The following is a 22,554-nucleotide window of genomic DNA, read 5'->3' as shown; positions in this document are numbered from 1 at the left end:
ACAAGAAGCTTGAGTTCAGCCTACATTCAGTTGCACTTCTTAGCTTTGACACAAGACGGAGCTGGTCACTTAAACAGTGCCTCTTTTGACTGATTGAGCTATCTTCATTGCGGTTTTCTTGACTTTTTTTTTTTTTGCCATCGCTGGACATTTTCTCCTTGTTCAGTTTTAAAGTTTGTTTCGGTTGTGTATATATAGATGTGCATTTATTTTTCAGACAAACAAAGCAGTTGACCAATTTGCAAGTGTGGAAAGCCTTCTTCCGCGTTCATTATGAAAAAGTAGAAGGCTAAGTTACAGTATGTACAGTGCTGGCCAAAAGTATTGGCAACAATGCAATTCTGTCAGATAATGCTCAATTTCTTCCAGAAAATGATTGCAATTAAAAATTCTTTGGTAGTAATATCTTCAAACACAAAAGAGAATGGGAAAAAATGTAATCATTATCATTTTACACAAAACTCCAAAAATGTGATACCTCTCAAATTTGTGTAATTAACAGCACCTGTTACTTACCTGTGGCAAATAACAGGTGGTGGCAATAACTGAATCACACTTGCAGCCAGTTAAAATGGATTAAAGTTGATTCAACCTCGACTAACATCCAAACAAGTTCAAGCTGTCCTGCAGTCTGAGGGTACAACAGTGTCAACCCGTACTATCCGTCGGCATCTGAATGTAAAGGGACAATATAGTAGGATACCCAGGAAGACCCCACTTCTGACCCACAGACATTTAAAAAAAGCCAGCTGGAATTATCCAAAACTTACCTGAGACAGCCAAAAACGTTTTGGAAGAATGTTCTCTGGTCAGATGAGACAAAAGTAGAGCTTTTTGGAAAAAGGCAACAACATAAGAGTTTACAGGGAAAAAAACCAAAGCCATCAAAAAAAAAGAACACAGTCCCCACAGTCAAACATGGCGGAGGTTCCCTGATGTTTTGGGGTTGCTTTGCTACCTACGGCACTGGAGTGCTTGACCGTGTGCATGGCATTATGAAGTCTGAAGACTACCAACAAATTTTGCAGCATAATGTAGGACCTCTTGTGAGAAAGCTGGGTCTCCCTCAGAGCTCATGGGTCTTCCAGCAGGACAATGACCCAAAACACACTTCAAAAAGCACTAGAAAATGGTTTGAGAGAAAGCACTGGAGACTTCTAAAGTGGCAAGCAATGAGTCCAGACCTGAATCCCATAGAACACCTGTGGAGAGATCTGAAAATGGCTGATTTGAGAAGCAACCCTTCAAATCTCAGAGACCTGGATCAGTTGGCCAAAGAAGAATGGTCTAAAATTCCAGCAGAGCATTGTAAGAAACTCATTGATGGATACCGGAAGCGGTTGTTCGCAGTTATTTTGTCTAAAGCTTGTGCTACCAAGTATTAGGCTGAGGGTGCCAATACTTTATTCCGGCCCATTTTTGGAGTTTTGTGTAAAATGATAATGATTTAATTTTTTTCCCCCATTCTCTTTTGTGTTTTTTCATTGCATGCAAAATCAATGAAGATATTACTACCACAGCATTTGTAATTGCAATTCTTTTCTGGTAGAAACTGAGCATTATCTGACAGAATTGCAGGGGTGCCAATACTTTTGGCCAGCACTATATATTCAGTGTGGTTAATACCGACGTTTCTAGAGGGGTTATTTTTTTCAGTAGTGAGTAATCGAATTACTTTTCCTACCTTTGCAACGCAGTTACCATTACTAAGGATGTGAACGGGCACGTTACTACTAGGGCTGGGAATTGATACGATTTTTACGATTCAGATTCCATTATCGATATTGCTTAACGATTCGATTCTTTATCGATTCTCTTATCGATTCTAATTTCGGGAAAAAGAAGAACAAACATTTTGATTGGCATCAAGTTTGTTTAATCAGAAGTCACAACCTTACAAACTCACAACGAGGTCAAAAGAGGCCCAAAGCCTCAATGTTAACTGTGGCAATAAGTGGCAAATGCACAAGAATGTGTAACATTTTACTGAAACATTTTTCTAATAGAAATAAAAAATATTGGTATATTTTGGCATATAGGTCGTTGTTCTGCCTTTGGCAATGTCCCCAAACCTTTTCCTGTGAGGGCCAAATAACTTTTCCCTTCTCTGATGAGAGGCCGGGGTCAGTTTGTAACAGAAAAAGTGCGACGATTGCAGGAGTGCGTAAATGTAAAAAAATTATTGTTTTTCAGAAAGCCACAATCAAATAACCCTCTGTGGATTCTTCACGGAACAAAAGTAAATAAAATAAAAATAATAATATAATATAATAATAATAAATAATAATAGCACTATTAATTAAATAGATAATAACCAAATAACCCTCTCTGAGTTATTCACTGAAAAAGGCCAGGAAATAAATAACACTACTGAGGGAGAAAAAAACAAAAAAAATTCAAAATGCTCTCTGGAATTGTTCAGGGGGCCGGACCAAATATGGAGCCGCGGGCCGTAGTTTGGGGACCCCTTTTTTTATTTACCATTATATTGAAATGCATGCTTTTTAGTTTTTATTGTGCTTTCACGCTCAAGTGGTGGCGCCCTTGCGCTTCCTCACGTGAAGAAGAGCGCGCTCACGTGAAGAAGAGTGCGCTTACACGAGAAGAAGAAGAAATGCCGCATCCAAGCGAGTGAGCGAGTTAGTGAGAAAGGGAAACACTGCCACGAGCCTACGTTCTTTGTTAATGTTTGTAAAATATCTACAGAGCCAAAGCCTGTATGTATCATCTTCTGTGTTGTTGTTGTGTGTTTCCACTCGCGATCGGACACTTAAATCCAGTTGTGTAGTGGTTTAAACGATGTGCTAATGCTAGCGAACGCATGCTAACTGTTTGTTATTACTGTGTTAGAAGCTAATCATCGCTGATTTACGTTGATGCAAACCTGTTTGTTATTGGGGACGAAATTGATTTGCATTTGTATCATTTGTATTTTTAGTTTCAAGTGATGGTTGAATAAAGTCAGCAAATTATACCAACGTCTTCTGCATCGTCATTTGGGAGTTTAGCTAGCTGTATAGCCAGGACTGAGCCTTAGCGTCTCGGTGAGGACAGTGCAGTCTATTCCCTCCCGATGCAGTTATTTCCATCTCGCAATGACTGCAAGTCGCTTTGTTGTAATTTTTCCTCGTGAAGTGAAGACACACTTTCGAGCGTTCGAACCTACGTGCTGTCATTGTTATGTTTACGGCGGCAACGCTCGTGCTAAACAATGGTAACCTTTCATTTTCACCCTTTTTCCTGGTGAAGTGTAGCCAAACTTTGGAGCGAGTGGTTCTTGGCGCCATGCTAGTTTGATGCGTCTGGACAACAAGACACGTCACGACGCAATATGCGTCTTTAGGGATCGTTAAAGGGATCGTTAAGGCTTTTTCATTGTGATGTCGAGACCTCGAAACACTCGGAACCGGTTCTGAATTGGAATCGGATTTCGATTCCCATCCCTAGTTACTACAATTTGATTGAATGAAGAGCGAGTTGTCTGACTTTGTCATAGTTGCTTGGGAGTGTGAGCAGAGCGTGAGGGTGGAAGAGGAAAGGGGTGGTGACGTCGTTGCAAACGCAATTATGATTGGTTAGGTGACCTGCATAGCATTCGCTTTCTCATTAGGATTAGCATTTAGCGTGGCAAACGTCGTCTTAAACTCTAGGGCAACCTTTTTTAACATAAAATTTGTGGCGTCCAGGAGGGTACAATTAGAGTGTGCATTATCATCACCAACCTGGCGTTATCCTTGTGGACACCAAATTTTTTTTTTTTTACCAAAATTAGTCACTTGCCCTAAACTTTTCTTGAATTATGTACCCATGAATCTTGTGTGATGTTTTTTAATCAAAACAACTACAATAAAGACAGGAGAGGCAGGAGATTCCAAGCCTCACCTGCATATAGAAAAATATGTCAATATAGAGTATATTAGGGGGGTGGCGATACACACAAGTCACGGTTCAGTACATATCTCAATACAGGTGACGCGCTTCATTGCGGATTCAGTACAACAGGAAAAACAAAAAGGCTTTTTTTTTTAACTGTACAGCATTTGAAAGTTGTAGTTTGTATATCATTACTAAGGATGCAACATTACTCAGTTTTATATTGAACCGTTCGATACGTCCTCTTCAATTCAATACGCAAAAATATTCGATGCAAATGAAAAGCTCCCAAAATGTATTTTCAGAATTTTTTTCTTGCTGCGCTCGCTAATTTGCCCGGGGTGCATCGAAAACTGAGGGCTGTGCCTTAAAAAGGTTTGAGTCAGCTCCTCCCCGCGAGCACCCCTCCTCTTCTCCTCCCCCAAACTGCATGGAGGGCGGAGTGAAGCACGCTGCATTTGTTTGTGGCAGAGGTAACAGACACGACAATCATGACTAGCGAGGAAAGACAGTAGTTTGAGGAGGTGGCTTCAGCGTCGTACAGATCCACTGTGTGACAACATTTTGGGTTTGCTGATATGCGATCGCCTCTCGTACATATTTCACAAAGACTGTCTTCCCGAATATTTACAACGAAGTCCGCCAAAACATTGTTACCGACTTGGCTGCTCCGAACAACCTCGCTTTGACAACAGACAGCTGGAAACTGTGAGGTACCTCACGGTTACATTATGAACAATGAATGGCAAATTAAGAACGCTGTAATTCAAACTCGTCCTGTTTATGAAAGTCGATTGTCATACGCTAGTGTTGTGCAGTAATGAGCAGACGTGACGTGTGGCGTTTGTTGACTTTAATGCTCCGACAACACTCGCGCACACAAATCATCAAATAGCAAACTAGATGTGCTACGTTAGATCCTCCCCATGCCATTGGCTACCTGAGCCCAGAGTGATTATGGGACACGTAGTCCATACACTACATCGATGAATTAAAAACCGCCATTCCTGAATGGAAGTTAAGCAGGCCAAATCAATCCATACCAGTGACTATAGATAATGCTACAAATATTGTTAATTCAGTACGTGACACAGATGGACTCGGACCACGAATAGGATGTTTTGCTCATGTGGTAAACTTAGCTGCTAAGAGAGCTGTAGCAATCAACAGTGTGTCCCGCCTCACTTTACAAACAGTAAAGATTGTTCTCAGCACTTTTATACAAAATTTCTTCAGATCAGTAAGCAAGCAGATAAATTTTATGCACTAAAATGCATGTTTATATGATGGCAATGTTATTTTTGCTTGTCAGCAAAATAAAAAAACATTGAAAAAATCGAACACTTTTATTTTTTGTTTAAGAGCATTAAAGTATTGAATCGAATCGAAAATTGTGTCATTCGTATCGAAAATCGTAACGAACCGTGACTTAATTATCGTTGCATCCCTAATTTTTACAGTCTTTTTTAGGGAAAATAATTTAAAAAAAAAAAAAAAAAGTTAAAAGTTTGACCTATGTTTTTTTGGGGGGGATGAAAACATCAGTTCAACTGAATCAGTTAATATAAACATCTTCTATGTGAAAGATGTTATAGAATGTATAATGTAATAATGTGTAGAGCATGAAAAGTAACGTCAGTTACTTTGCTGAGTAACTACTCTTACAATGAGTTAACTGAGTTACTAACTCAATTACTTTTTCGGGAGAAGTAATTTGTAACTGTAACTAATTACTTCTTTAAGGTAGGATTAACCACACTGCTTATATTCTTATTACTGTGACGTTTGTAGTCATACCTGGCCAAAGCACGAATGCAGCAGCGTGACATGTTGATGAAGGAGGATGATGAAGCTCTAGTCTTAAGAGTGGTTTCAATTCCTCTCAGAAGATCATTGGTCTTCAAAAGCAGCAACATTTGCCGGGGAACTCTGTTTAATAGGTCATTGATCTGAGGTAGGTAAAGAGCTGCATTTGTCCGTATTTCCACTTCCTAAAAAGAAAACAGTACTGCATTTAACAAAAACTCAAGGTCAACCTTTGTTAAGGTGACTAAAATATCCATTGAAAACAAATGTATAGCATCCTTTTAGAGAATACGTATTAAGGACATATGTGACATATTTTTTGTTAAAAATAAATTATTAACCCAAAATATTGTACTTTAAAAAGTTTACCTAAGAAAAATGTTTTTTATCTTATAGATTCAGACTGGAAAAATACAAACACCTTCAGATAGCGTTGCAAATATACCGAAACTTGTATTGGAAGGGTACGACATTAAAATGCTGGCATTAGTATCGGTTAGTATTAAAAAGTAACACATTGATGCTGCCCAATGTGTACGCGTCGACATTAATTTCCAACTACCGGTCGCCCTTGCCAAGATGGCTGGCAGTTGCAAACACAGCTGACAAAGCAGAAACAGCAGCTGAAGAAGCAGCAGCAGATGCAGAAGCAGAAGAAGAAAAACAAATGTTTATCTGAGCCTTGGAGGGTGTGTATTCTGGTAAGTATTTGTGAATTGACTCATTCAGCAGTCATATTTTCCATGTATGGGCATATAATTTAAATGGTAGACTATAGAGCAGTGGTACCCAAGCACCTGTATGCGAACCGGTACCGGTCCGTGAGGCACTTGGCACCGGTCCGCAAGAGAAATATTTCCATTTTAAAATCGTGTGTGCACCATCAACATAAGGAGATAATGATCCAACAGCGCACTGCACCTCAGGGTTGCCATATCAAAACAATCTCCAGCCCAACCACATCGTAAATATAACTAGGGCTGCATCGATTAATCGATTAACTCGAGTATTCGATTAGAAAAAAAGATTCCAATTAAATTATGCTGCTTCGAGTATTCGTTTAATTAAAGTGGAGTTGCAATGGTTTATTTTGAAAGTGTTTGCATTTAGTTTTATTAATTTGGGTGGATACACTGCCCTCTAGTCTGCCTCATTTTACATGGCTGAATCCAGCTGCTCCATGTTAAGACCAACATAAGTTTTTGTTTGAGGTAATGTTTGTTTTAATGCATTCGTAATTTAGTTTATAGGTATATTTAGCCATTTATTGTGGGAATATGTGTCCGAACCATTTGTTAAGAACATTGTAAAAAAAATAAAAAATAAATAAAAAGTTAGCGTTTTGTAGCATTTAAGCTAGCGGACTTTTGCTACTTAAGTTAGCCAATTATTCTATTGTTGTACATAGATTTTTTTTTTCATACCGTTTGAGGCTCAGCTCAGGTATTTTCATTTTCATGTTCCTTATCCGATTACTCGATTATTCAAACTAAGTAGTTCATCGATTAATCGACTACTAAAATAACTGATAGCTGCAGCCCTAAATATAACCCACCTATTTCGGCAGGAACCTGCCCAATCTGTCAACACTGCTGCACCTACGCACTCACTGCACATGCGCTCTTCATACTACAAATGTGGCGGCACACGGTGAGTACATTTCAGAAACTCTTCTTTTCATAGCAGTGCCAACGGTGCTTGGTGTGTGATTAACATACTCTCACGAGCCATCAGCACACTGTATGGAACATCAACAGTGCAACATCAGTGCCCAGTTTTGCGGCACGGAAACCCATTCATTTTGTATGGTGGGGCAGCCATTTCCTGAGCTGCGGGACACCGAAAAGTGCCCCTTTTGACTGGGCATTTTTCTTTTTTTTTGCACTGTGCAGGCACGCCAACGAGTACCTCACCGGAACACCGAAAACAACTTTAACACTTTAACACCTAAGCCTATTTTGGCCGAATTTGCATGCCTTTGATGTTGCCTTTATATTTCAAAGAAAAAACTGTTCACAATGGCCAAGTTGGGTCCCTTTTTTCAGGATACCTTGAACTTCATGTCCAAACTGTTGTTTTCTTCACTGACCAACTTTAATCCACATTTTGGACCCAAAAAGACATAAAAATCCCAAAATCTTTTTTCAAAATTTGTAATGTTGAAGTCCCACTGACAACCAAACATGCTCGACGAACCGTTTTGAAGCTTGATAATATTTATTTAACTTGCTAGGATAATCATTCAATAGAAAAACATAAGATTGAATAGTTTTATGTTTGACAATTCAACACAAACAGCAGCTATTGTCATAGGCGTTTTTGGCCTTCACACATACTATCAAAACGTGTTATATACAGTGCAAAATAGTGAGAATTTTTTTTATATATATTATCCAACACAAAAATGGTTTGGAGGATATCTCTTTGTGAAGTTAGGTATTGTACCCATCACCTTATCAAAGGTATATATGTACATGCAATATAGCTTCTCGAACACACATCTATATAAAAATTGAAAAGATTCATAGTGAAGAAAAAATAACAAACATTGAAAAAAAATATATTATTTTCAAAAATATTGACAAGTAGTTCAGTTCAATTCAAATTTTTTTAGGCATGCGACCCAATAAAGTTTTTTTGCGCACTCAATAAAGTTTGTTTTTGAACATGTCACTAAGCTGCGTCACATACAACGTCACACAGCCTACTCATCTGCCGTTTGCGCGCTGCTGTCACTTCTACTCGCCGAGACGCCGACTGAGCCGAGGAAAATAATGACAAATAGAGCTCATCCTATTCCTTGAGTTGATAAAATAATGCATTAGCTTGCGCTAAATTTAGTTTTCGATTCATTCTGCACGTTTCAAAGTCGCTAGCTCAATTCAACCGGCTGTTGCTTGCTTGCTACGCGTCTCCTTTCCCTTGGTTGGCGCCTTGCTCGTCAATTTATTAAAAATGTTCACATTAGGTTCGTCCTTCTTGACATCACAACGGCCCTTAGGATATGTAGTCTCTTGTGCTGCTTTCGGTTTTGAACAAAGGACAAGAAATGATGGAAATATGGAGACAGACACATGGTCCATGCAGCGTGTCAATGCATATTTATGAGTGCAATAAAACTATAAAACTGAAATGACATTATCTCCCGTTTTACTTGGTCGATTGACTTCAAATAAAAACTGGTGTGGACATCAACTTCCGTACTTTCAAACGAGAGCAACCAGGGGCACGTGGGTGACGTAATTACAGCGTTACGAGGCTTCAAAGATGATATGCATAAACGTGTCGCATCCAACACATTCGGTGTTAAAGGGTTAAAAAAAAAAAACACCTGTGTCCGCTAAGGCACCACATAAACCACCTCCCCTCCCCCACCCCCTACCGGACACTCTTCCTCTTTGACCTGGCTGTGTGGTGAGGAGTCCAAGGACATCTGGTTGTTGAAAACAAATGATTATTATTTATTTATTTATATTTTTTTTATTAATTGTAATATTGTAAAGCTGGTTAAACTGTAAGTTATGTTGTTGAAAATTGAAAAATTGAATTGAATTGAATTTTAAGGTAAGGTAAGTTAAACTTTTGTTCATGTGCCCCTTTTGATCTATCAGCACCTGCCCCTCCATCGGTCACTGCACAGCTCTGCTAATCTGGTATAATGCCATTGACTGTGAACCTAAACAAATATCAAACAACATTTGGCCTTAAAGAATATTTTACATCTTAGATTTTAGAGGAGTTATTTTATTGTCACCCATACCTGGTAGGCACAAAGGCTTTTAAGCAGTTTGTGACCAAACAATGCTAACTATTATTTTACATTCAAGTAGGTATGTAGTAATTTAGTACTAGAAGGAAAAAATATTTTGCTTTTTCCAAAAAATGTGCTATAGGCATCAGCCATACCACACAGGCGGGTAGCAGAATCGATATCAGGAGACAAAAATGGTATCGCTGCAACACAACTGTCAACCCAATAAAATCTTAAGCCCTAGTAGACATCTGCTATTCTTTGCTGTAGAGTAAACATCAAACCCGACAGCTATACATTTTGCGATCCTAAGCATGTGATAAAGAATTGGAATAGAGGCATTTTGGGTTCTGCTAAATCTTGCTTGGGGACTAACAATTAATACCAATTATAGGCGGTAATATAACACACCTAACAGCTGTCAGCAGGACATAGAGAACTCCTCTCATTTGCATCTGAAAGCTACAATAAGGAATTGCATAAAAAGTGCAGCAATAATAAGCAGTGCAAAACGCGAGTGGAACGCAGTCTGCAGGAGGGGAAATTGGCGCGAGCAATTTCAGTTTTTTTTCTCCCTAATGTATAAGTCATCTGTGTTTTTTATGCAAGCGACATGGGGGGATAGTGGCTGGAGAGTGTAAAATGTCTGAATTATAATAAGTAATATGCTTTTATCACACCCTTTTGTCGGGAAACAGCTATCTCAGTAAATAAATAGCATTTTGCTGGGAAAATCTTATCCACAATACTTCAAACTCTGAGAAAGTAAATAAAATAACCGATATATAAAGGTTGTCTGAATGTCAAAGTCTATAGAGCTCATTTATTTATCTTTTAATCGATCGACTAACCTAAGTTATCCTATGCAGTTTCGATCGACGAACCTAACCTAACTTATAAGATTTAAAGATACATTTTAATTTATATAATTTAACATGGCATCTAAATGAACACATGTATAGCTTATTATTTATGCACTATTCGCTATAGGTCTTCTGAAATAGCACGTCAAACAAAAATTGTTCCTTTACACTCTTTATTTTGAAAATCACACATCAGATCTCCTTTTGCAAGCTTGCGCCTGACATCGTCGGAGCAGAGTTGGATAGAAATCAGGAGAAAAATCCATAGAAAGGTATTTCAAGTTAATGAATGTTATTAATATTGTTATTAATATTGGAAAGAGAAAGGTTCCCGAGGAAGAGGGACAGGCAACAAAAGGATTATTATTGTTGTGGTGATGTAGACCATCACATACTGAGATATTTCATAAGCCAAAATATTTCGAGGTGCCCTTCAGTTCCGAAGGTATTTAACCCTCACATTCCGAGGAGTAGAAATAACCAAATGATTATGGCAAGCGTTGTATTTTATGTTGAGATAACTTTTTCAAAAACTGAGCGAGACAAGATCACCAGAACTCATTGAGACGGTGAGTGGAGGAGGAAAGAGAGCTGGAGACACAGATCAGGAAGGCAAACAGTCCAGGGAAGGAGAAGTCTCAACTAAGAAAAATAGCAAAAAAATGGGAATCTGGCTGGGACCCAACATGGACAACATTGGCAAAGTTCAAACCTTGGCTGTGCCACACAAACCAAAGTGAGTATTTAGAATTGTGCAACTATTATTTTTAATAATCATAATTGTATTGTTTTAAATTACGGTGTTGGAAAAGGTTCATTGTTTATAACTTGATATATTCCTTATCCAAAACATTCCAAAACACATGGTGAATTTGCATTGAATTAAATATTTTTCATTTCATTGAAACTACTCATTATTTTTTATATCAGTTTGCACTAGTGACCAACTTTAAAACAATCAGAAAATTTACTCTCAAGAAGACGCTTCAGTTTAAACTTGAATTGACAAATGTCAATTTGATTGTGCCGCTCTGCAGGCCGGAGCCTTCAAGGTAAAACAATTAAACCACGAAGGTAACTGTGAAAACAGATGGGATCGAAGCAGCGTAGCCCTAAAGGGTAGTAATCCATTGAATGTGTTTCAGAATATGGACCTGGTCAGCATGATGTCAAAGATGGCATCACAAACTGATGAACGGGGAGTGCTGTGCCCTTGCTTGAGCCATTGCGTTGACAGTGTCCATCCCAACAGTGAACTGTAAAATATTTCTCTGCAATGAACAGAGTAAGACATTTGGCCAACTAAACAATGCAAGTTAGAGATGCTTGTGTATCTTCATTTCCTAGATCTGTTTTTTTTTTTATTCTTGTATAGGTAAAGACTGACCTGAGGAACAGACTGCAGGGGGACCATCTGGCGTCATGCCTCACTTTGACTATAAATGCACCATCTATTGCTGATTTCCATTATGAAAGAGACCTCAATTTTTTTTTTTTTTAATCAAGTGTTCCCAAGCAGGATGCAAACTTTGCAAATAGATCTTTGTTATGGTTCGTCTTGTAAAAAAATAAATGATATTTTAAAAAATTCTTATTTGTCATGATATGAAACAATTTCGCCACGGCACAACATTATGAGGCTGTCCAACTCCGATGCAACTTACCACCACCACAGCTTCAAAAAGTTCTAGGGGAAACTCTGACAGTACTACTATAGCATTTGGAATCCCAAAATGTAGCAGGTCAGTGCAAATTTAGCGCCATCTGCTGGCCATAATGTGCATTCCCGAAACGAGTCTATTTATGGCGTTGATGATGACATGTACAATCATATCGACAATTTATATCATTATATCATTATACAGCACTAGCCGCTAGGCTCTTCCTACCTCTGAATGAGTGACAGGCACAGAACCGATACCAGAGTTGACGGCAGCCCAGGAACGAGCTGTGAGCACACAAGCAAACAACGGGTACAAGTCTCCAGCTCCCAGTTTGCGACTGTAACGCTCCACCTGAGACATGTCCTGGTGAATTAGAGCCTGCCAGAGTCGGCAGTAGTTTATCCTGAAGTCTGGTTGTAAGACCTGGGTACAGAAAATATTTGAAATGGTAATTGCTTAATGAATGAAAAACTATATCTTTGTGTGATTGCATTATTATATTTTATACTCACTGGCTGATGGCACTAGAAGTCCAATCCATTCTGAATTCAAAATGGATTGAACGGTTAGTGCCATCAATGGCAGCCAGAGAGTTAATTTATTTGCCACACCCCCACCAAAGAAAAAATAAATCATTTAAAAAATTGGTGGAGCCCACATGATATGTCAATGGAAATCCTCCGAAGGCCAACTTATTGGCTGACAGAGCCATAAAGATACACACCCTTGTAGAACCCTTGTAGGGATGCCTGTTGAGCTTCTCTTAGCAAATTCTGGTAAATGAATGCTGCCAATTTAAAAGCAATTGTCTGTTGTATGCCTTTTGAGTACACATAGGTTCTGTCCAATTTGAACACAGCACCCTGCACTCTACTAAGAACACATGAAAAGAGTTGTTTATCAAAAAGCTTTTAGTCTGCCGGTGCTCTAATAAATGTGTCCGTCTGTCCGTGTGTGTGTGATTTTTAGGTGTGTGTGTAACAGCAGTGCATTTGTATGTACGTTCAAATTGTTTGTGCTGATTTATTTACTCAAGGCCTCGGTCAGCACATGAAAAATGGACAACAAAATTGGAACATTTTTTTTCCTGTTATTTGTGCTTTGCGCAGCGTGAAGATTTTTAACCTGATAAAGGCCATGATCGAGTAGGATGATCTCTGTCTTCTTGCTTTTCTGACACTTTCGAACCAACACATTACCAGGGTGGGGGTCACAGTGAACAAAGCCGTGTAAGAAGATCATTTCGCTATACATTTTGCCCAGGTTTTCTGAAATCTGTTATTGAAAAATAAAAAAATGCATAAGGAAAGTGTTTGGAATACAAAACAATTCAGCACTGAAAATTCAACATAGGAAAATAGACAACCCCAAACAATGACCATAAGTATAAACAGTCACAGTTTTCACTGCTTTTTATGGTTTTTATGGCAGGGCGATCTGGCTGGAAAAAGACCCCCCCATATTATTCCATCTCACACCTTGTTTTTTTCTACAGATTTTAATCTTAGTTTTTTATTAATTTAGATTCACTGCAGATATAAATGTTAATGTGAATGGTTGTCTATGTATTTTTGACCGGTAAAGCTGGCAATGAATCAAGAGTGAATGATGCCTTCCTAAAACATCACCCAGCTCCAGCTCAATAAATGGAATAAAATGTAGGACATATACAGCAACGAAAATATTTAAAGTTTTGGTAACACTTTACAATAAGGGTCCCTTAATTAACATTAGTTAATGCATTTTTAGACAATAACTCATGTTTAAGTAACATGACAATAATTCATTTAATCCCTTATCTAACATTATTAATAATTAACATGAGTTAATGCATTAGGTAATGCATTTTAAGACAATAACTAATGTTTAAGTAACATTACAATAATTAATATAATTGCTTATCTAACATTTATTAATATATTAATCAACATGAGTTAATGCATTAGTTAATGCATAACCAGACAGTCACTAATAGTTTGGTAAAATTAAAAAGTCACCTATATAGGCCTATATACGGTTAGGGTTTGTTTGTTAACTTAAGCGTTTGTAATTTCTTAGTTCAGAGACACATGTGCTACACTTTACAATAAGGGTCGATAAAGCATTCAGTAATGGCTAATAAAGGTTAAGGGCGGGGGGGACTTAGGCATTTATAATGTCTTAGTTAAGGGATACGTGTGCCACACTTTACAATAAGTAAATAAATGAGAAACAGTGCTCTGTGAGTCCCTGGGAGCGGCTAACCTAACCTTAAGTATGGTATTATTTCACGTGAACGTACCTCTTAAGTAGTACTTATCCTTAATTAACCATTACTGAATGTTTTTTTACCCTTATTATAAAGTGTAGCACATGTGTCCCTTAACTAAGAAATTATAAATGCTTAAGCCCCCCCCCAACCTTTATTAACCATTACTGAATGCTTTTTGGACCCTTATTGTAAAGTGTAGCACATGTGTCCCTTAACTAAGAAATGATAAATGCTAAGTTAACAAACCCTAACCCTTAACCCTAAACCCATACCTAAACCCATATAGGCCTATATTTTTTTTTTAATTTTACCAAACCATTAGTTACTGTCTGGTTATACATTACCTAATGCATTAACTCATGTTAATTAATATATTAATAAATGTTAGATAACCAATTATATTAATTATTGTAATGTTACTTAAACATTAGTTATTGTCTTAAAATGCATTAACTAATGCATTAACTCATGTTAATTATTAATAAATGTTAGATAAGGGATTAAATGAATTATTGTCATGTAACTTAAACATTAGTTATTGTCTAAAAATGCATTAACTAATGTTAACTAAGGGACCCTTATTGTAAAATGTTACCACAGTTTTAATAGATTTAAACAATTTTTAATATATCCCTCAATTGCCTGCTTTCACTTTAAAAGATTACTTACATCAAATGGGGTCATTTCAGATTTTACTTTTGACCGTGCATTGCATAAAATATACACCTGACCGGGGGATCCAAATCATTGCCATAATATTTGAGTAACTTCATAATTAGTTACATCGAACATCTACCATAGAAGAATTAGACAAAGTATTAACTCCACTAGCAGTAAGAGTCTTTAAATCTGTACTACTTGAAGTAGTACCTCGTTGACGTTGATGCCATTTGCCTCCATGTACTCCCGGTCATTGACCTGACCTCCTTCGGCAAATTCCATGGTCAAAACCCTTTTAGTGGACAGGTCCCAGTGAATTGTCGGAACCTGAGAAGAAAAAAAAGCAAAATTATGTCTGATGAAAAACATTATGTGAAAGATAAATGAGGTCAAAGAGTTGGAAGAGGCAGCGGGCACGATGATAATATCCAAAGATTCAAGAAGGTAACCAGTCAGTCCCTGGACTGTGTTAATTACCTTGTGGAGCTGCTTCATCTCCAACTTCACTCCAAAAATTCTAACCTCAGTTTCCACAATACATGTCTTTCGGCATAATTCCAATCATATTAGCCTCGTTCCAAACCTGTTTTGACCAATTTGGAGCTGGGGCTCAGAATAAACAACCTTGTTGTCATGGCCCAATACAGGACTCATAGTTACTACAGTAATTGAGAAAATACAATTGGAAGAGATATAAGATACAGTGGGGCAAATAAGTATTTAGTCAACCACCAATTGTGCAAGTTCTCCTACTTGAAAAGATTAGAGAGACCTGTAATTGACAACATGGGTTAACCTCTACCATGAGAGACAGAATGTGAAAAAAAAAACAGAAAATAACATTGTTTGATTTTTGAATAATTTATTTCCAAATTAGAGTGGAAAATAAGTATTTGGTCACCTACAAACAAGCAAGATTTCCGGCTGTCAAAGAGGTCTAAATTCTTCTAACGAGGTCTAACGAGGCTCCACTTGTTACCTGTATTAATGGCACCTGTTTTAACTCATTATCGGTATAAAAGACACCTGTCCACAATCTCAGTCAGTCACACTCCAAACTCCAATATGGCCAAGACCAAAGAGCTGTCGAAGGACACCAGAGACCTGCACCAGGCTGGGACGACTGAATCTGCAATAGGTAAAACGCTTGGTATAAAGAAATCAACTGTGGGAGCAATTTTTAGAAAATGGAAGACATACAAGACCACTGATAATCTCCCTCGATCTGAGGCTCAATGCAAGATCTCACCGCGTCAAAATGATAACAAGAACGGTGAGCAAAAATCCCAGAACCACACAGGGGGACCTAGTGAATGACCTACATAGAGCTGGGACCACAGTGACAAAGGCTACTATCAGTAACACAATGCGTCGCCAGGGACTCAAATCCTGCAATGCCAGACGTGTCCCCCTTGCTGAAGCCAGTAATCGTCCAGGCCCATCTGCGGTTCGCTAGAGAGCATTTGGATGGAAACATCATGCTTTGGGGCTGTTTTTCTGCAAAGGGACCAAGACGACTGATCTGTGTAAAGGAAAGAATGAATGGGGCCATGTATCGAGAGATATTGAGTGAGAATCTCCTTCCATCAGCAAGGGCATTAAGATTAGACGTGGCTGGGTCTTTCAGCATGACAATGATCCCAAACACACAGCCAGGGCAACAAAGGAATCGCTTCGTAAGAAGCATTTCAAGGTCCTGGAGTGGCCTAGCCAGTCTCCAGATCTCAACCACATAGAAAATCTGTGGAGGGAGTTGAAAGTCCGTGTTGCCAAACGACAGACCCAAAACATCACTGCCCCAGAGTAGATCTGCATGGAGGAAAGGGCCAAAATACTGGCAACAGTGTGTGAAAAGCTTGTGAAGAGTTACAAAAAACGTTTGGCCTCCGTTATTGCCAACAAAGGGTCCATAACAAAGTATTGACATGAACTTTTGGTATTGACCAAATACTTATTTTTCACCATGATTTGCACATAAATTCTTTAAAAATCAAACAATGTGATTTTCTGTTTTTTTTTTTTTTCCCCACATTCTGTCTCTCATGGTTGACGTTAACCCATGTTGACAATTACAGGCCTCTCTCATATTTTCAAGCGGGAGAACTTGCACAATTAGTGGTTGACTACATACTTATTTGCCCCACTGTATATAAGGCCGCCACACTAAGGGAAGAAAGACTAACTTTCTCACTTGACATGGTGGCTAGTCTGTCTGTCACCTTTGCAGAGTTCCTAACATTTGTCATTGCAAAGTCATCCCTTGTTCCTGGAGTCTGGTTCAATCAAGGGATAATTCCGCAACAATTAAACAAAAACAGTCTTTTTTCATATAAAGCAGGGCCCAGTGGCTGGCATTTTATTATGACATTTCGCGGCAAGGATAAAAAATGAAATACTCTGCACCTCGCCCTGTATTCCGTATTCGCCCTGTTTTTGCAAGTCCCATTGTTAAAGCATGATGCAGACATTTGATCCTTATCAACATAAGGTAAAATGTAAAATATACTGAACGTATTTTGACGCCAGATGTCTTGCATGACGCAAGCCACTTGCGTGAATCAAACCTGGGGCACCACAATGGCAGTGGGGCACCCAGACCAATTAACTACACCCAGTGTAAAAATTAAAAAATATTGTAAGCATTTTAAGTTCAAATACACATTTGCAATTCATCAGCACCTGAAAATAACATGTTTACTCATCTATTAAGAGGGTAAGATCAAATGCGATTACCTTGAGAAAGGTGAAGTGGGCCAGCTTTTTTGATATGATTTCTGCATTATGCCCTTCATTCAAGAAATCCAGCTCCAATGGCATGTTTTTTTTGGCTTCTTCTACCAACCACATGAACGCAAAGTCAGGGAAGAGCCAATGGACGCCTTTCAGCAAAACCTTCGAAATATAAAACACAACTAGAATTGTAATTTTACATATATACTGTAGCTTAGTGGGAAAAACAAGGGTTGAGATTTCTACTAATTTTAATCAGTGTTACCTAAATTTCTAAGGTTTTTTTTTTTTGTCTACAAAACAGCTCACCTCCATCACCAATATGTCTTTGGAGCTTTGTCTTTGAACTTTGGGGTGTTGGACCTTAACAGCCACTGTCCTCCCATCATGCAGCACTGCTTTATGGACCTGGGCTAAGGAGGCTGCTCCCTGAGGCGTCTCATCAAAGAAAACAAACAACTCTGACAGCTGGAAGACAATTGAGGTGAAAACGGTAAATGAGGACTGTCAAAGTGAAGTTTTAAATCAGATTAGGTTCGTTTTCACATCCACTATACCAATTTTCAACAACAGTATACACTGCTACAGCGATATGATAGGACTGCACTGCTGGCCAAAAGTATTAGCATCCCTGCAATTCTGTCATATAATGCTCAATTTATCCCCCAAAAATGATTGCAATTACCAATGTGTTGGTAGTAATATCTTCATTTATTTTACTTGCAATGAAAAAAAAAAAAAGAATGGGGAAAAAAAAAAACTTTAAATCATTATCGTTTTACACAAAACTCAAAAAATGGGCTGGACAAAACTATTGGCATCCTTTGAAAAATTAAGTGAGGCTTCTCTAAATTGTGTAATTAATACCACCTATTACTTACTTGCAGTACATAACAGGTGGTGGCAATAACTAAATCACACATGCAGCCAGTTAAAATGGATTAAAGTTGACTCAACCTCTGTCCTGTGTCCTCGTGTGTACCACAATTGAGCATGGAGAAAAGAGAGAAGACCAAAGAACTCTCTGAGGACTTGTGAAGCAAAACTGTGAGAAAGCAATCTCAATGCTACAAGTCCATCTCCAAAGACCTGAATGTTACTGTGTCTACCGTGCGTAGTGTCATCAATAAGTGTGAAGCCCATGGCACTGTGGCTAACCTCCCTAGATGTGGACGGAAAAGAACAAATGACGAGAGATTTCAACAAAAGATTGTGCGATGGTGGATAAAGAACCTCAACTAACATCCAAACAAGTTCAAGCTGTCCTGCATTCCGAGGGTACAACAGTGTCAACCCGTACTATCAGTCGGCGTCTAAATAAAAGGAACTTTATGGTAGGATACCCAGGAAGACCCTACTTCTGACCCAGAGACATAAAAAAGCCAGGCTGCAGTTTGCCAAAGCTTACCTGAGAAAGCCAAAAACGTTTTGGAAGAATGTTCTCTGGTCAGATGAGACAAAAATAGAGCTTTTTTGGGAAAAGTCATCAACATAGAGTTTACAGGGGAACAAACGAGGCCTTCAAAGAAACAAACACAGTCCCCAGAGTTAAACATGGCGGAGGTTCCCTGATGTTTTGGGGTTGCTTTGCTGCCTCTGGCACTGGAGTGCTTGACCGTGTGCATGGCATTATGAAGTCTGAAGACAACCAAAAAATTATAAATACCTGGAGCAGTTGGCCAAAGAAGAATGGTCTAAAATTCCAGCAGAGCATTGCAAGAAACTAATTGGTGGATACCGGAGGCGGTTGTTCGCAGTTATTTTGTCTAAAAGTTGTGCTACAAAGTATTAGCCTGAGGGTGCCAATACTTTTGTCCGGCCCATTTTTGGAGTTTTGTATAAAATGATAATGATTTAACTTTTTTTCTCCCCCCATTCTCTTTTGTTTTTTTTCATTGCAAGCAAAATAAATGAAGATATTACTACCAAAGCATTTGTGATTACAATCATTTTCTGGGAGAAATTGAGCATTATCTATTATGCAGGGGTGCCAATACTTTTGGCCAGCATTGTATCAGCATTAAGACAGCAGTTTTTGGGAACTGTGTTTTAATCCACCGAAGTTGTTATTTCCTTGTTATGTGTGTTTAGTTTTACTGTTTACCTGAAGTAGAGTGTAATAGACGACTTGAAAACCATCAATATTGGACTCTTTTTGAAGCACTTTACGCTACAGGCCAAACTGTGGTCAGGGTGCATTTCAGCCAAGATTGATTAATTGAAATACCTTGGACTTTAATTTTTTTTCTATGATCATGTGTATGTGTAATAGCCCAGGGCAAGTGAAAAGCCTACTGTATTTTACAGCCTCTGTAGTTATTCTTGTTTTCAGTTCTAGGAGTTACCATGGCTTCAACATCTCATGAAACTACTCAGATGTATTGCATGATAATATATATGCTGCAATAGAAGGGAGGATAAATCAGTGGTCCTCAACCACCGGGCCGGGGACCGATACTGGTCCGTGGCGCATATCCTACCAGGCCGCAAAGAAATAATAAATAATTTATTAACGACCGCATTGTGGCCTGTGCCTATTAACACACCAATTTGTCTGCTTACTCTATTGACTAGTCCAAGTTGAGATATGTGGACGTCGCCCGCTAGTGGTGGCCGCCATTACTGGGGTGTTTACACACCTTAGTAGCCACCCAGCATAAGTCAATGTAAACAGTAACGTTAGCTGCCTGCTGCTGGCTGTGTGTAATGGGCCAGAGCAATGTAGAAAGAGTTGCGACACTGTTAACCTGCTGTTAAAAATGGTTGATTCAGCGTCTGGTGAGTTACATTTTGACTGCACTTAACATTCGTTTTTAGCCCCGTCGCGTTATTTTATATTCACTGTATTATTCTGCCGCACATTACCGGTCTGTGAAAAAAAAGCCCACATCACACTTGTACGTGGTACAAAAAAGGTTGGGGACCACTGGGATAAATGAATATACAAGGAAAATACCAGTGCAGTGGCTGGCTTTATTTTTCATTGTTATTTGTCCTCCCGTTACCGCTTTCTCACCCATCGCCGCACAGCGTTGCATCAGAGAAATACAATTTCAAGACACATTTATTTTTTTTTTACAACCGAGCAGCAATATATTGTAATTTATCTTTAAAATTGTCATCAAAATTCAATACAAATGAAATATTTTCTGACATAACCTTTTAATATATAGATCAAATAGAACATCAAAAGATCTCTTTCTAGGGTTTCTGTTTGTTTGTTTGTTTGTTTGTTTGTTTGTTTGTTTGTTTGTTTGTACTACTCAGTTACCTTTCTCCAGTCTTTTGAGAAACAGCTCTAGCTACAACCCCAGGTCAAACTAAATTAAACCTTCATCTTGACAAAGTTTCTCTCTTGCAACTACTGATTGATTTCCCCCCTGAAGTCAACTTTGAAGACTTCTCTTCTTTCCAAAGCATCTTCTCTTGCGTCATAATATTTTCTTGCATACAATTTGAATCGTAGCAAAATAACATCAAACTAGAAGATGTAATTTCTAGTGAAATTATGTAGGGGTGATTCTCTTTTACTTCACTTTCTGCAGATTTTTTAGTAACGTGCCATTAATTTTGAGGCATTTTAAGGACATTTTCTAGTTTTATCATTGGCATTGAAAGATGAACCTGAACATTCACAGCCAGTCGTCCGAGTTTAATGAATTAGTTCTGAGTAACTTCCTTGTTCATTTCCGGTCATTCCAGGTCACCTTCTGTTGATTTCAGTTCAATTTGTTTGGTTTAGGGTGCTTACAGGCCACTTTCTGTTGATTTCAGGTCAATTTCTGATGGTTTGGGGGCATTTCCATGTCACTTCCATTACGTTTTGGGTCACTTCCTGCAATTTTATTTGCACTTCCTGCAGTACAAGGAGTCACCGCGCCCCCCTCAAAAATAATGATCACAAATGGAGACGCACTTAAGAGCTAATATTTAGTTTAGGGTTTTACAGAAATAAATTTGATTTGATTTTTTTATTTATGTAGTTTTGAAAATGGTATCATGTATCAATAACTTTTTGGGGAGTATCTATTGAGATTAAAAAAATGTAGTATTAGTAGTCACCTACCGCTTAATCCGGGGCAAATAGTTCGGGGAACGGGTTCAGTACTCGAAGCTTCATGTGTGTGCAAAAACACCCACTTGCAAAGTGTATAATTACAGACAGTTTTTTTTTTTGTTTGTTTTGGCTCTTGGGGATCAATATAAAATGTATTATTATGTATTCGTGAGTCAATATAAAACATATTATAATGAATTTTTCTGAATAAATAAATGCATATACTGTAGTATTCCAATATATTCCGTGTACAAATTATCCATTGTCTATAGCAGGCTATATGGCTGGTTGTTTAAATGTATTGATATTTGAATATTCTTTTGTAAATTGGACAATGATAAATATAAAATGGGAGATTTGACTATTAAAAAAAAATAAATAAAAAACAACAGCTTTTTCTAGTTGACAGTTCTGAGCGATTTATTTTCCTTGCGGAAATAAACTACAACTGTAGTTTTTTTTTCTTCTTCTTTTTTAAGCTGTCCTGTTCAGCTGTTTGACACGGAGAATGGAAGTCTAAGTGTCCGGTTGGTCTAAACAGTTTTAATGTTTCACATTGAGAATATGACTTACTCCCATTGTGATCATTCAACATATCTCGTTTATTATGACAAAACAGCGAACAGGAAGGGGTGATCAGGCACCAGCAAACCCCACCCAAGGCGCTGCGGGTCCCAAGAGGCCCCGCTGATGACCCCGCTGGCAGGAGGGCAGCGGCAGCCGCCGCGGTCAGGAGCGGCGGACAGGGCCGGAGTCAGACCAAGTGTCCCAGAAAAATTGCATATATTCCCCAGCAGCTGGCAACCAAATTGTCTTATGGGTTTCTTTGTAGATTAAACCCATTGACTGACTAAACTTTGAAGGAAGAAAATATTTATCAAATGCTACTGGGAGAGTGA

General features: G+C 38.4%; 1 protein-coding gene across 3 annotated transcripts in view; it reads right to left on the bottom strand.

The window, feature by feature from the left end:
- Positions 1–22,554, bottom strand: part of adck1 (aarF domain containing kinase 1) — a 50,903-nt gene that overhangs the window by 4,043 nt on the left and 24,306 nt on the right. Inside the window, exons 5-11 of one of the 3 annotated variants that reach the window (XM_057860444.1) lie at positions 17,908–18,066; positions 17,602–17,760; positions 15,079–15,195; positions 13,083–13,232; positions 12,183–12,380; positions 11,448–11,564; positions 5,727–5,864 (exon numbers count right to left, since the gene is read on the bottom strand). In XM_057860444.1, coding sequence (XP_057716427.1) covers positions 11,475–11,564; positions 12,183–12,380; positions 13,083–13,232; positions 15,079–15,195; positions 17,602–17,760; positions 17,908–18,066 — 873 coding nt within the window. In that variant the 3' untranslated portion in view covers positions 5,727–5,864; positions 11,448–11,474. Of the gene's footprint in view, positions 1–5,670; positions 5,865–11,447; positions 11,565–12,182; positions 12,381–13,082; positions 13,233–15,078; positions 15,196–17,601; positions 17,761–17,907; positions 18,067–22,554 lie in introns of those variants that run through there. The other 2 variants (XM_057860445.1, XM_057860443.1) reach the window with 2 other exon arrangements.

The sequence above is a fragment of the Corythoichthys intestinalis genome, chromosome 15, assembly GCF_030265065.1.
Source record: "Corythoichthys intestinalis isolate RoL2023-P3 chromosome 15, ASM3026506v1, whole genome shotgun sequence".
In the NCBI taxonomy this organism is placed as follows: Eukaryota; Metazoa; Chordata; class Actinopteri; order Syngnathiformes; family Syngnathidae; genus Corythoichthys; species Corythoichthys intestinalis.
The sequence above is the reverse complement of the archived record's forward strand: the minus strand, read 5'-3'. Positions and strand labels throughout refer to the sequence as shown.